Source organism: Psammomys obesus, unplaced genomic scaffold, assembly GCF_907164565.1.
Source record: "Psammomys obesus unplaced genomic scaffold, mPsaObe1.curated_primary_1811, whole genome shotgun sequence".
NCBI classification, from domain to species: domain Eukaryota; kingdom Metazoa; phylum Chordata; class Mammalia; order Rodentia; family Muridae; genus Psammomys; species Psammomys obesus.
Window position 1 is genome coordinate 8,597,591 of NW_026589732.1, and position 14,229 is coordinate 8,611,819.

Consider the following 14,229-nt stretch of genomic DNA (forward strand, 5'->3'; position numbering starts at 1 on the left):
TGTATTAATCAGTTGCTAAAAAAACAAAACAATGAACTTGACAGGTAAGTAGATGGAGCTAGATCATCCTGAGTGAGGCAACCCGGACCAAAACAGATCAGTCTGGTGTGTATTTATTTATATGTGCATGTTAGCTGTTAAGCAGTTAAAATCCAGCCAGGCGCAGTGGTGTGTGCCTGTAATCTCAGCATTCGGGAAGGCAGAGGCAGATGCAGACAGATCACTGTGAGTTCAAGGCTAGCGTGGTCTACAGTGTGAGTCCAGGACAGCCAAGGCTATACAGAGAAACCCTGTCTCGAAAACACAAACAAAAAAGCACACGCTCTGAGTTAGGCTGCCTGGAAACTAAATCTGTCTCATTTACAAGCCGTTTAACCCAGTGACTCTATGTACTTATCTGCAGAAAACGAAACAAAAACAAACGAGAACACTAGCATTACATGTTTAATAAGGATTTTTTTTTTTTGACAGCCTTTGAAGCATAGATACCTAATCCATACAGCTCTTTAAATACTAACTGTGGTAAGAAGCTTCAGCAAAATTTCCTGAGCGGTTAGGTCGGTCATTTGCCTAGCACCTGCTACCCAACGCCACGTACTGCAGGTATAGGGTCCCCTCTGGAAACCTGAACCATTTTCGTTTTGTTTTGTTTTTTCAAAGCCAGCGCCTTTCTCATCCAACAGCCACCATTGTTCAGTAATCTCAATGGCCCGAAGAAAAGGAGCCTCAGGACATTTTTCTAACCGGTTTAGGTTTCCACCCTGTAACCTCTTCCGAGGATGGGCAGTGTTGGGGAGGGAGGGGGAAGGGAGGCGGGAACAGACCCAGAGGAGGCGGAGCCTTGTGGACAGTAGCGGGTGGCCGGAAAGGACCAGAAAGTGGGCGGAGCCAGTGACTCGCTGAGGCCCAAACCAGGAAAAGGTGCTGCCTGGAGCATGCCTGACGCAATGCCAGCACGACCGATCTTCATTTATACTTTTCATGCCCACAGGGTTATGCCACCCTACCCTTCACTGTTAAAGCCGTTATTTCCTGTGGCTATGTCGTTTCTGTATTTTTAACTGGGGCAAAAGCTGAAACGCTTCAGTCAGGCAGCTACTAGGCACCAACAGAGGGCAGACGCCTGGGAGGTGAGGTCCTTTGCTCGCGCCGAAATTCAAAGGAACAGTTCCGGCACGGTTGTTGGGCTTCGGCAGGTCTGTAGCCGGGATGCTGGCGTTCGCCCGGTAGCGCCCAAATACAGGCCGGTGGCCTCACTCTCCGCCTGCGTGTCGGGTAGGAACTTTGCGGGTTCCCCAGGCCTGCCGCTTTGTGGCGGGCACGTAGTGCGGCCCTCGGCCGAGCCGCTGTACAGATGGGAGATGGGGCGCGGGGGTGGGATTGCGAGATTCGAGGTCGGATCTCAAGCAACTGCTGCTCATCCGTAAGCTGAGTCAAGAAAAGTTGGGGGGAAGCGAGAGAACACTGAATTAAAAAATAAAAAGAGACTGTTGAGTGGATTCATCTGGTCCTTAATGCCCGGTAACTACGCGGGTCCTCAGAGTTGAGCGCTCAGAGACTCAAGGATGTATGTAGGCAAAGAACATAGCGGGATTTAGGATGAGTTGGATAGACAGATATATGTTGTCTAGTGTCATCTTTAACGGCTTTGGAGGAAAAGGGAAGGAGAGGTTGTGTTTGTGAGCTATTACTTAGGGAGATCCGCAAGTCCTCATCTAAGGTGACATTTATGCAAAGGCTTGTGCAGTAAAGAGAGTATCTATTCCAATGTCAGAAAAGCGAATTTGTGGCAAGGAGAATGGAATGTGATGTAATCAATACTCTCTTAACTACATTATTACTAAAGTGCAACACAAGCCTAGAAAAGTGGACAGTAGTGATAAAAATGATGACTTCCAGGTTGAATGGTCTAACTTCCAGACAGTGACAAACGTCTGGGCATTTTTTAATCTGAGGAAGCTGTTTTTAGGAGAAAAAGTAGTTTGGCAGGTGTGTTTTTTTTTTCCTGTCGCTTTACATTCTTGTGTATTTTGTCATATATACAGTGACTGGGGGGAGTGTTAACATTCTACTTACATGATGTTATTTCTGTTTTATACAGAGCTGGCTCGTAGCTTGTTACCTAACCGGCTTGCTAGACCAAGACAGTATAGAAAATGTATGTTAAATCAATCATTCTCGAAGGATTCAAGTCCTATGCACAAAGGACTGAAGTCAATGGTTTTGACCCCCTCTTCAATGCTATTACTGGTTTAAATGGTAGTGGAAAATCCAATATATTGGACTCCATCTGCTTTCTCCTAGGCATCTCCAACCTGTCCCAGGTAAAGTGTAAACTTTCTGATTTATGTCAAGTTTGGCTAGGAAATCTTTGAAGACTTTGGATTTTCGTTTGCACGGTTGTATTTCATGTAAATTATGTTATGTTGCAGTGCAGCCATGTAAGCATGTTCTATTATTATTCCATCCAGTGAGTGAAAATATAGAGACTTAGAGGCCTTGCCTCAGGTTGGCCCTCTTAAGCTGTTGGGAGTAATGCCCACACCTGTGTTGTTACTTTAGATAGTCTCAGGCCAGAGTCTATACCTGCTTTTCTTGAGGAACTCTAGCTGGCCCAATGAATGATGGAAATAGGGCTCTAGCAGGCCTTGCCCTTCCAATTCCCTCTGCCTTGCTAAAAACCGTTAGATAATATTCCCAAAGCTACCTTGAAAGGTTTATTTCCTTATTTGGCCACTTCCTAATCCTGAGGGTATTAGGGTCCAACTATCAAAGTATTTAAGTCCGGAAATCAAAAGCCCCCTTTTGGCTCACCTAATTAAAATACCCAATCAAAATTAATTAACTCATCCTAACCCAGGGTTTCCTCCTTTATGTTTATAAATGTGGTTTGTCTGTGGGCCACATCTGTCTCTTCTCTATCAGAGGCAGCCCTGCCAATCCTAGGACAAATACCCCTATCGTTTGTCCCTTTTCCCTTTCTCCCTCATCCTTTCTCTTCTGTCTTTGTCTATTCCCTTCCTTGCACCTTGTTCCTTTGGGGCAAAAAAAAAAAAAAAAAAAATCTCCTTTGTCCTGAGAACTTGGTCTTGGGGTGTCTTTTAGCCAATACTTATCCCTTCACTTCTGCCTAACAATGCACTTTTAGGTTATACTAATTGATGGGGTGGCTAGAAAAGTCATATACATTACTTCTTTGTGTTTTGTAAATTAACCTTTGCCAAGTCAGTAAAAATCAATTCAGAACAGAAAGAAAGTTTTACTGAAAAAGGTACATATTAGAGGTTATTGTTTGTAGTCCTTGTTTTTGTTGCTGATGTATGTGACTACCTGTTTTTACTTAAAACTACACAGGTGGCTTTTTCAAAGCAAGATGTGTATTTTTAATGCTGCTCTTGTACAATATGAAGTTTTGTCAGTGAACTTTCCTTTTTTTAATTATGTAGGTGCGGGCTTCTAATTTACAAGATCTAGTTTATAAAAACGGACAGGCTGGAATTACCAAAGCCTCTGTTTCAATCACTTTTGATAATTCTGACAAAAAGCAAAGTCCATTAGGATTTGAAGCTCATGATGAAATCACAGTAACAAGACAGGTGAGTAGCTATATCTGGATATTTTATATTATGTGACACTGTAGGGAGATCTTCTTACCCCACATAGGGAACCAACAGCAAATGGCTCAAAGATAACTGTACATCCAGCATGGTGACAGCTCACAAAGCTAGGAACATGGAACCTACTGCACTGCACTGCAGATGAACAGATTAGAGAATATCTTTTCCAGCTACCTGAGTTGGTCTAAAACGCTTTCAGGAGGCTGGTCTGGTCTTAGTCTTTGCAGCTTTTTTCCTCTCAAGAAACTTCGCAGCTCTGCTTCATTAGGGTGTCAGCTTTTATCGCTTAACTTTCACAGGAAGGGACCTAGTGAATCTAGTTAGTTTCAGTGACTCCCTGAAGCTGTTTAAACTTCCCTATAGGAGGGAACATTTCTCTCTTTGGAGAAACAGACGCAGGGGGTCAAACAGCCTTTTCACAGGGTCACCTAAGAGTATGGGAAAATAATATTTACATTATGATCCATAACAGTAGCAAAATAAGTTCTGAAGTAGCAGTGAAAACAGTTTTATGGTTGAGGGTCACCACAACTTGAGTAACTGTATTAAAGGTTTGCAGCATTAGGAAGGTTGAGAACCGCTGAATTAGAGTTTCTCTTCAAGGCAACTCAGCTGATCCCAGCATCTGTCAGCCAGTTGCTGGTTTGCCACCTGGCTTTTTTGAGAGTGTCTCTACAGTGCTTAACTAAGATTGATAGGGTGTGGGGTTGGCAGTGAGTCTTGTCAGTTCCAGGAATTTTCTGAAGGTTTTAAATGGTGTACCTCCTGAGTTTTAAGGTGCTTCCCTGGAGGATGGAATGTTTCACCTCTGTTTACAAAGAATATGCTGTGACTGAAGGAGCTTCTTACCAAGATAGAATGTTCTTTCTTGGAGGAAATTGCTATGTAACACCTTGCAGAAAAAAATTTTAAGTTTAATGTGTTGTTTGACAGTATGGCTCAGTAAAAGCTGCCTGGGCCCATGTTGATGAACAAATATTATGAATACTGACTAGAATCCTTTGGAATGTCTGCATAATGTTGCTTCAGACAATAACTAACTGTATGTTTGCTAGTGCCCCATAGATCATCATCTTTAAGAGAGTTGAAAGGTCGTGAGAGGCTTCTATCTCATGGACGCACTCAGCTAGGATTAGAAGTTAAGCCATTGCATGTTTCAATCTTTCTTTACTGTGAACTCCTGTTACCTCATATCTTGTTTTTCATTCTGGTTTTGTAAAGAGGTTGTTAAAAACTAATCTTAAATTCAGCAAACGTCTGCTAACTTAAAGTTTTATGCATTAATCTTGGTTCTGTTGAGATTTGGAAGATGAAATCTGATTTTTTTTTCACATATTTCAATATTTAAGTTGTCTGCAGGTCTAAATATTTTCTAAGTGGAACCTTACCAGGGCTTTCACTGAAATTATTTCTGGTTCTTTATTCCACCAAATGTGTCACAGGCTCTCTGCTCCTTCCCTGTCACAAACATATATAATTTTCTTTTAACTATGTGACTTCAGATTTACTGTGACACAATGGGCTAGTAAAAACAGGTATGAAGAAAATTAGCATATTTTTCATTTTAGATACTCCACTAAATGATTTCTCAGTGTGCATAATATAACTTGAAACTGCTCTAAATTTTGTTACGTGTGTGTTACTGCTAGTTCCATTACTGCTGTTCTTTTAAAATCATTAAGAGCCTTTCATTAATCCTTAATTTTTTTCTTATAGTCAATACTTTCAGCTTCTGTTTTGTTTTTGTTCTATTTTTATAAGAATGTGTATAATTATAAATAAATTAGTTTTTCAATTAGTTGTATAATTAAATTAACTAAATGTAAAAGTAATTCTGATTCTATAAATTCTATTAAATTTCATTTTCCATTTTAGCATTTTGTTAATACAGGTTTTCTCCTTTATTTTATCAAGCTTCTGATCTTATTTCTTTGGGTAGATCATGACAGAATTCAGTTCCTTGTCGGGTTTTTAGGAAGCGATAAACAGCTACTTTTTAGGAGTTGTCTCTACAACCATATTTAATCAACATTTTTTTTTTTTCTCTGTTTGGGTCATGAGATTGTATTCTTACCATTTTTTCTAATATATTTCTTGTTTTATTTATGGACACGCCTTCCAACCTAAAAATCCTTTAAAGAAAGTAAATTAACTTTATTCAGTATTTAATAATTACTGCTGTGTATTGGAATTGTTGAATGCACTGAGGTGTGTATTATGAGAGCAAGTCTCTTAAGTATTTCAGACTCTGGTAGATGCGACAGTCATACCCTAAATGACAATTTTGGAATTATTGTAAAATATGAATAATACAGGGTTTATAATGTGATGAGCTCAAGCTGAAGTTACCATTACTCACTTCCTTTGAAGTTGTCAAATGTCATTTTAATGAACTCCTATTAGAGTTTGTCAAGAATTCATACCAAAATCGATGTCTTTAGCTTTTAGTATTTTCTGTTCCCATTGGAAAGCGCAAGACAGATATTAACCTAAGTTAACTGATCAGGAAATAAACACATTTTTTGTATAATTGAGGAATTAAGTTAGAAGGACCTGATATACATAGTCCAGTGCAGATTAAGAGGCTTTTGCATAATTATGTTAATTAGTTAGTGAGCTCACGTAAGCCTTTTGACCTTGACAGCCATCTTCTTCTATTTACTCAGGATTTGGGTGTGCCATTAATTATACAGAATAGTGTAAAGTAATAGACTGTAATTTATTATTTTGGTACAAAGTGTTACTGTATCTTTAAAGGTTGTTAAATGCTTTCATTTTAGGTGGTTATTGGTGGCAGAAATAAATATTTAATCAATGGAGTGAATGCCAATAACACCAGAGTCCAGGATCTCTTTTGTTCTGTGGGCTTGAACGTTAACAACCCTCACTTCCTCATCATGCAGGTATCTTGTTGAGATCATTTTGTATCTTTCATAATAGTTTTACTACCTTTCATTTTTAGTTATTACATAAAAGAACTGTGGAATTTTTGTTCATATCTGTTTTCTCTTTCCATTTTTATTTCCACTTTCTGAATTTTTGCTATTATGTGGTTTTTTTTTTTTCACTTTATAAGTGAAGCCAATATGTGATAAGTTAAAAAAAAAGGCATGTGAAAGATTGTTATAGCTGACAAGAGTCATCCCCACTTTAAAAGAAAAAAAAGAAGAAGAAGAAAGAGTTTTTGCAGTTCCCAAGGTTTCTTGAGCATTGTCGACCAGCTCCATTGCTGTGTGCCTGAGGTGAGGCTGTTCCACAGTGGGACAGCACGCTATATGAAAGATGCTTCCCTCATGGGGTCCAAGGGACAGAGAGAAGAGAGATGCCTTAAGCATGCAGTTTCTCCAGTGAGACCGCCACCTTCCATAGTTTCTAGCTTTCTAACAGTCTAAGGATAAGCCATTAGACTATTGATTAGGTCAGTGTTCTCATGATCTGGTCATGTCCCTGTAGCCCCACCTCTTTCATTGAGGATAATGCCTTCAACTGTCAGGGAATACTTGATGTCAAAATCGTAAATGTGTTATTTTAAATGATTAGTTTTAAAGGATTTTAATATTTCAAGAATAAAATGACTAATGTTCTTTGTAGACTTAAACAAATGAAAAGTAAAGTAACATACCATTGTTATTTTATTTGGTTCATCTGACCCTTAAGAGAATCAAAGCAAGAGTCTAATTAATAATAATAATAATAATAATAATAATAATAATAATAATAATAAGCAGCAAGAGTCAAAGCCATGGGACTATGTGTTTGTCCATTTTATGTTGCTATAAGGGAATAGCACAGACTGGGTGATTTCTAAACAATAGAATTTTCTGTTTATTTTATCTTATTGGTTCATGGCTATAATTGCAGGACAGTGAACATGACACAGGTGTATCAAGAGGAAAAGAATGAGGGAAGAAGTGTGGCTAAACTCACTTTTTATTATGTGCTTAATAAAAGTCCATTATGAATGTCATTAATCTCTGCACTAAGCAACTGTATTAAGTCCCACCTCTTAACATTGTTGCTTTGGCGATTAAGTTCCTAATAACATGAATTATGAGAGACATATCCAAATCAACTAAAATAAAAATATATTCACTATAGTCTGGCTTCAAAGCTGACAGCTTACTTTCAAGTGACTCTAAATTGTGAATTGTGATCTGAGTCCCCGGTAGATTGGTTTTGGAAATGAATACAGTTGATGCTTTCCTTACACTGGTAAAAATACAATTTCACCTCAGACATGGAAGCAGGTGGTCTGCTTTCTGAAGATATATTGCAGGGTTTAAAAAATAATCAAGAAATACTTAATAAGCCTACATGTCTACTTTAAAATCTCATAGTCTACATTTTTATTACTGACCCTCTCAGAAATGTCCTGAGTTAACCTTGTGTAATTTGTATCCTTGTCCTTTGTATCATTTAATAACTTAGTTTGTATCACACTGCTGAGTTACAGCAGCTTCCACTTAAACATTGAATGACCTACATAGGTAATTTATTTCATTGTAGTTATATTAAATTTCCTGTTTCCTTTTCAGGGCAGAATTACAAAAGTATTAAATATGAAACCACCAGAGGTAAGACTGTTGTGAACAGCAAAAATGATAATTAGAAGTACTTTTTAAAAAATATTCTTTTTTCCAAGCAATCAGATTTTAAAGGTAGTTTCTTGAAAATTCTGGAAACCCTGTCTGAGAATGGTTAGTAAAATAGCTTCACGTTGAGCACTGTGCCCATAGTTAAAAGATCGTGACTGTATAAAGCAGCCTAGCTAACTAGTGTTCTATGTTGAGATGAATTACTAAGGAAAAACCCGATAGAAAAAAAATCTATATGAAGTTAGTTTCTTTTCTAGAGTATATTATCAGGAGCAAAGAATTTGTAACAAGTAGTTGATATGATGAAATGAAATTTTTACTCTTGCTATTGAAAAGATAAAGAGATTGTAATTGACATTGCTACTGTATTTAAGTAAGGTCGTTTACTTTCGTTCAGGTAATACCTTAGTGAGAAATTACTAATTTAAGATCTGGCTAAGCTACAAGCTATAATGGGTTCAGAAAAGAAGTAATTATCTAGAACCGTGGTTCTCAATCTGTGGACAGGTCACATATCAGGTCCTGCATTGCAGATATTGACATTATAACTCATAGCAGCAGCAAATTATAGTTATCAAGTAGCAAAAACCATAATTTTTCTGGTTGGGGGCCACCACAACAATGGGAACCATATTAAAGGGTCGCAGCATTAGTAAAATTGAGAACCATGCTCTAGAGATTGAGACTGAAGAAGAGTTTAAAGAGTTGCTGGCATGCATTTGCATTGCATTTTAGTTATTAGAGATGGCATAAGACACTGAATAGAGAAATGGAAGCATAGAGAAAGTTACTTGTCACAACTCTTAACTCCTGTGGTATAGTCAGCAAGAAAATGTCATGCTTCAGCCTTGGAAGAAAATAAATGAAGCCCACTTTTAAGAACAAACTGAAAAACACAGAACCTAAGTAGGGCTACTTCTTTTTTTTAAATTGCCTTTGTTAGACTTGTATTTGAAGGAAATTAAGAATCAGTACCTTCAATTTCAGAAGAGGTAAACATTGTGAAATTAGTGTAGCAGAAGGCTTGATTCAAGAATAAGAGTGAAGTAATAAATATTTCTTAAGTGTCTGATCACATATATGTTTCAATCTGGTTAACTTTTATAGTATGGTATGTATGATGTAGTTAAAGTTTTGTTGTGGTAAATGTATTAGTATAATAAATGTTAAATTCCAGCAAGAGATTTACTTTGAATTCTTAATACTATTGTTATTCCAGATATTATCCATGATTGAAGAAGCTGCTGGAACCAGGATGTATGAATACAAAAAAATAGCTGCCCAAAAAACTATAGAAAAAAAGGAGGCTAAGCTGAAAGAAATAAAAACGGTAACTAAAGAAATAAAAACCTGAAGCAGGTTTGGAGAAATATCTTGCATTTGGAGTTTAATGCTGTAAAGCAAGAAAATGTTCCTCTTCTCAGTTCTGTTTTCCATGTTTAAAAAAAACACCACTTAGATGTGTTTTATATTGGCATTTGACATACTAAAAATAGTGGCTTTCTTTTGTTTTCCAGATATTGGAAGAAGAGATTACTCCAACTATCCAAAAATTAAAAGAGGTATATGCTGTATTTTTGTTAAATGGTTAGGATGGTTCTCAGAATTGGTGACAGATCCTAAGCTATGAAAATACTGATGAAGTGTCTGCCATTTCTTTGGATTTTTTCTGTGGGACAAAATGCATTCAAATTAGTATTCTAATCCGGCTTCTGCTTGCAGTGGATATGTATTTCCTCTATTAAGTCATAATGATATTAGAGCACTATCTTCAAAATGTTAGGAATGTTATGGCAGATTTTAATACTTTATTGAAGAGCAGCAAATTCAGTTTTACTGGATAGTTGGAATTGACTAGAACATTTTAAAAGATAGAACTCTTACTATTGATCTTTGTCAGAGTTAATTCCTTTTAGTATGATAGCTTTCACAGTAATAATCACAGTTAATGTAGAATGTTTTGTGGTAAGATTGGGTTCTCTATATAACATTTGCAGTCCCAGAGATCATAAAACTTGGCAATACTTAAGTGAAAAAATGTTTATAAAGAACGTTGGTTTTACCCACTTAAGATTTACTAAGGGCTCATTAAAATTTGGTATTGTTTAACTCCTTGTAGTATAGATAATTTGGAAAAAAACTGAAATACTGTGGCAAATTATAGATTAGAAGTTTAAACCTTTTGCCACATTCTTTGTAAATCTAGCAGGGAGGGCAGTGAAGCTCCTGCAGAATTTTCTTCCCTGCTTACAGAGTGTAGTTGCTATGTGGCTTCTGTGGATCCTCATGTGAATCAGCTTCACTAACATGGGACCAAGTGGTTGGAGGACTTGGAAGTTCTGTAGGAATCCTAGTAGTACTATTACCATTAACATTTAACAGTGTGTCCTGGTAGGTCTATGCACTTTATTGACTTCTGCTCTCACCAGTTTATGAAACTTGGGGACACATTTCCTTGTTAATCCTAACTGCTTGATCATATTTTACAAAAAATAAAAATGGCCATATAGGATTCTATGGAGATGGGATGCTCTGGCTGGATTAAAAGCCAGAGTTGTGAGGTTATAGTTTCTAAAAATTTAAACTATCAGACCATGTAAAGAGAAATTTGATCCAAGTTTGCTATAGTGAGGTTTTCCCCAAATTTGTTTTAAAAATATGAAGCTTGAATTATTCTTGATTTTGACTTTTCTTTTAGGAAAGATCTTCTTACTTGGAGTACCAGAAAGTAATGCGAGAAATAGAGCATCTGAGTCGTTTATATATTGCTTATCAGTTCTTGCTGGCGGAAGATACCAAGGAGCGCTCAGCGGGGGAGTTAAAGGAAATGCAGGATAAAATACTAAAGCTTCAAGAAGCACTGTCAGACAATGAAAAGAAAATAAAGGCTCTCAATTGTGAAATAGAGGAGTTGGAGAAAAGAAAAGATAAGGTCAGAACAAACAAATTAGATAAATACTCCGGAAAAACTCTACCATGATTTTAGGATTTACTGGGCAATGCTTTCCACACTGTTCTTAATCTAAAAGTAGTAATGTAGCTTGTAAAAGTTAAGTATATCAGAGACCACAGAAGAAAACTGTAACATAAACTGATTAAATGATGTGAGTTGTACATTGCTTGTAGGAAACCTCAGGCATACTCCAATCTTTAGAGGAGGCTTTTGCAGAAGCTCAGCGGGTTAATACTAAATCTCAAAGTGCATTTGATCTTAAGAAGAAAAACCTGGCTAGTGAGGAAACCAAACGCAAGGAGCTAGAAAAAAACATGATTGAGGTAAGCAAATAATAATTACTTCCAGTGATGTTCATTTGTATTCTGTTCATAGTTAAGAGTCTGTAGTTGTTTGGGTCAGGAATATAGAAGGGGAAAAAATTTTAAAATACCTCTGCCTGGCTCTTTGACCTCCCCATCTTCCCAGGGAGGAGCAGCCTTGCTAGGCCACAGAGGAGGACTTTGCAGCCAGTCCTGAAGATACCTGATAAAACAGGGTCAGATGAAAGGGGAGGAGGTCCTCCCTTATCAGTGGACTTGGAAAGGGGCAGGGAGATGAGGGAGGGAGGGTGGAATTGGGAGGGAATGAGGGAGCAGGATATAGCTGGGATACAGAGTTAATAAAATGTAACTAATAATAAAAATTAAAAAAAAATATCTCTGCCTTTTGGGTCCAGTTGGGGAAATGCATTTAAAATAAATATATAGTTGTTGGACAGTGATAACTGATGTGGTAAAAGAAAGTGAGAGAAGAGATATAAGGGAAGTTGTGCCTGTAAGTGTTCTGAAGGCCAAATGAGATCCTGATTACAGTTTGGTCATATGGCACTTACATCTTACTACAGAAAAATACATGAGTGAGTCCAATTGCTCTCATTTCCACCATTTTTGAGTTTAGGACCTATCTTCCTAGCACAGAGTACTCAAACACCCTGTGTGTTGAGGATGATCTTGAACTTTCTTTGGTCTTTTGACTATACCTGCCAAGTGCTAGGATTACAGGGTACACTGTCATGCCCAGTTTATGTGGGTTTCATTCATGTTGCCAGAACTCTTACCTGCCTCTGGTACCTTACTTTCTCCTCCTCCTCCTCAGTTTGTACTCCTGGCTGTTCTGAAATTCCTGTATACTGAAGACCGATATGATTCTCCTACATTAGCCTCATGATTACTGGGGCTATAGGTGTGAGCCATCATGCCCAGTAAATAAAAATAATTCTTAAGATACATTTCCTTAAAAACAAAAGAATAGAGAGAGTAACTGACCAGTAATATAGAAGAATTTGGAAGAAGGGCTTGGTTTTACTTGGAATAACTAATAAAATAATACTAAATAATTAATAAAATAGACACTGGTGGTAAAAATCTGCTAGAAGTTTATATAGTGGCTCAGACTTCCAATCCCAGCACTCAGGAGGCTGAGATATCAATGGGGGTCAGCTTTGGCTTCAATATGAGAAGCATTTATGATTCAGAAACTGATGGGAGAAGGTGAGAATAGAATAGAAATTAGTAAATGAGTGTAAAATTAGAGGAGGCAGTCTTTGCAAGGGCTGGTAAAGAATAGGTCATTCATATGGCTAGAAGTTAAGTGTCTAGTTTCAATAGGTGATGTGTGTGAAAAGAGCACATGAATGTTTCAATGATGATTTCATTGGAGTACTGAAAGTACATGTTTTAAATTCATGAAAATAATATCTCTTAGTATTGTTCTTTCAGATTATGTTATATAAAATATAAATATAAGAAATAAGAAAATTTTAAATAATATATTAAAGCATGGTGACCATTGTAACAGTTCTGTTTGTCATACTCAACTACGAAATCTGTTGTTTTTTTTTTTTCTTTTTTAAAAAATCAGATTTACTAACGCTTAAATGTGTGATTCTCTGCCTTGGTTTTGACTCATTTTCTCCTTATTTTTGCATAGTCCTTTAGCTTAAACACAGGGTTACTAGATTGTTCCTTTTATTTATTTATTTGTTTGTTTGTTTATTTATGTGTTCATTTATTTATTGCTCTCCTTTTCTGTGTCCTTTATTCTTGATCTGTAAATGTTAGCATGACCCCAGGCTACTGCATAGACATTTTCTGTTTACACTTGCTTCTTAGACCTGCTCCCTTACCCTTCTGGCTCTAACTACAGTCATTTTCATGCTTTCAAATCCAAGCTGGGTTTAACTCTTTCTGTAAAGTCTGAGACAGTTTGACCATGTACTGGTTGTCTGGTTATCAGCTCATTTGAAAAAGTCTGGTAAGACAGAAAGTGTACAAATACAAGATATTTTGGGATGGGGGCTCAAGTTTACTACTAGGGAAGATCAGCAGCAGTCTAGGGTTTGTTAGCTATTTTCCTCAGGCGCGGAGAGTTTCTCCCGGGGTACTAGGACTCTCATCTGCATCTCACCTGTAATCATAGGACATCAGAAAGCTTCTTGCCCTGGGTTTTATATCCCAGGATTATTTGAGATGCTGTCTAAATAAAGGACGTCCAGTTATTGGAGGAGGACTGGAACACCAATCCCTTCATAACTCAGGATGTTGCACTACCAACAAATTCTATAGCCATTCACTGGGACCATAATCCAGAAAGAGGAAATTTCAGTTATTTCAGGGCCAGCCACAAAACTGTCCTGTGTTCTCTCCTGTGGCCCAGAAAAATCCCCTTAGCAAAGCTAGTACTTTTTTTTTTTTTTTTTGGCCTAAGGCCAGCTAGGAGATTTGTCGCCCACTAGGTTGTTATACTTTGCAAGATACACAGTACAACATTGTTGAGCCTCAGACAGACCACATGTAACTAGGCCACATGTAAGGTGATAGGAATGATGCTGTCTGTCTAGAGTACTGACTTGGCTCGGATCCTGGTGCTCCAAGGCCGGAAGAGTCAGAAAGCAGGTTGGAGGGCTGCCCTCAGAGCTTCCTCCACTTTTTAAATAAGAAGTGTTGGCAATTATTGATGTAAAAGGCATAGCTGTCGTGTGTGTGTGTGTGTGTGTGTGTGTGTGTGTGTGTGTGTGTGTGTG

At 37.6% G+C, this 14,229-nt stretch overlaps 1 protein-coding gene across 2 annotated transcripts in view; it reads left to right on the top strand.

Annotated features, from left to right (window-relative positions):
- Positions 1–1,173: 1,173 nt before the first annotated feature.
- The window catches only part of Smc2 (structural maintenance of chromosomes 2), a 46,717-nt gene continuing 33,661 nt past the window's right edge, over positions 1,174–14,229 (top strand). For both annotated transcript variants that reach the window (XM_055605388.1, XM_055605389.1), the window contains exons 1-9: positions 1,174–1,275; positions 2,102–2,324; positions 3,447–3,596; positions 6,398–6,520; positions 8,153–8,191; positions 9,432–9,542; positions 9,730–9,774; positions 10,911–11,144; positions 11,339–11,488. In XM_055605388.1, the coding sequence (XP_055461363.1) occupies positions 2,157–2,324; positions 3,447–3,596; positions 6,398–6,520; positions 8,153–8,191; positions 9,432–9,542; positions 9,730–9,774; positions 10,911–11,144; positions 11,339–11,488 (1,020 nt within the window). In that variant the 5' untranslated portion in view covers positions 1,174–1,275; positions 2,102–2,156. The remainder of the gene's footprint in view (positions 1,276–2,101; positions 2,325–3,446; positions 3,597–6,397; positions 6,521–8,152; positions 8,192–9,431; positions 9,543–9,729; positions 9,775–10,910; positions 11,145–11,338; positions 11,489–14,229) is intronic.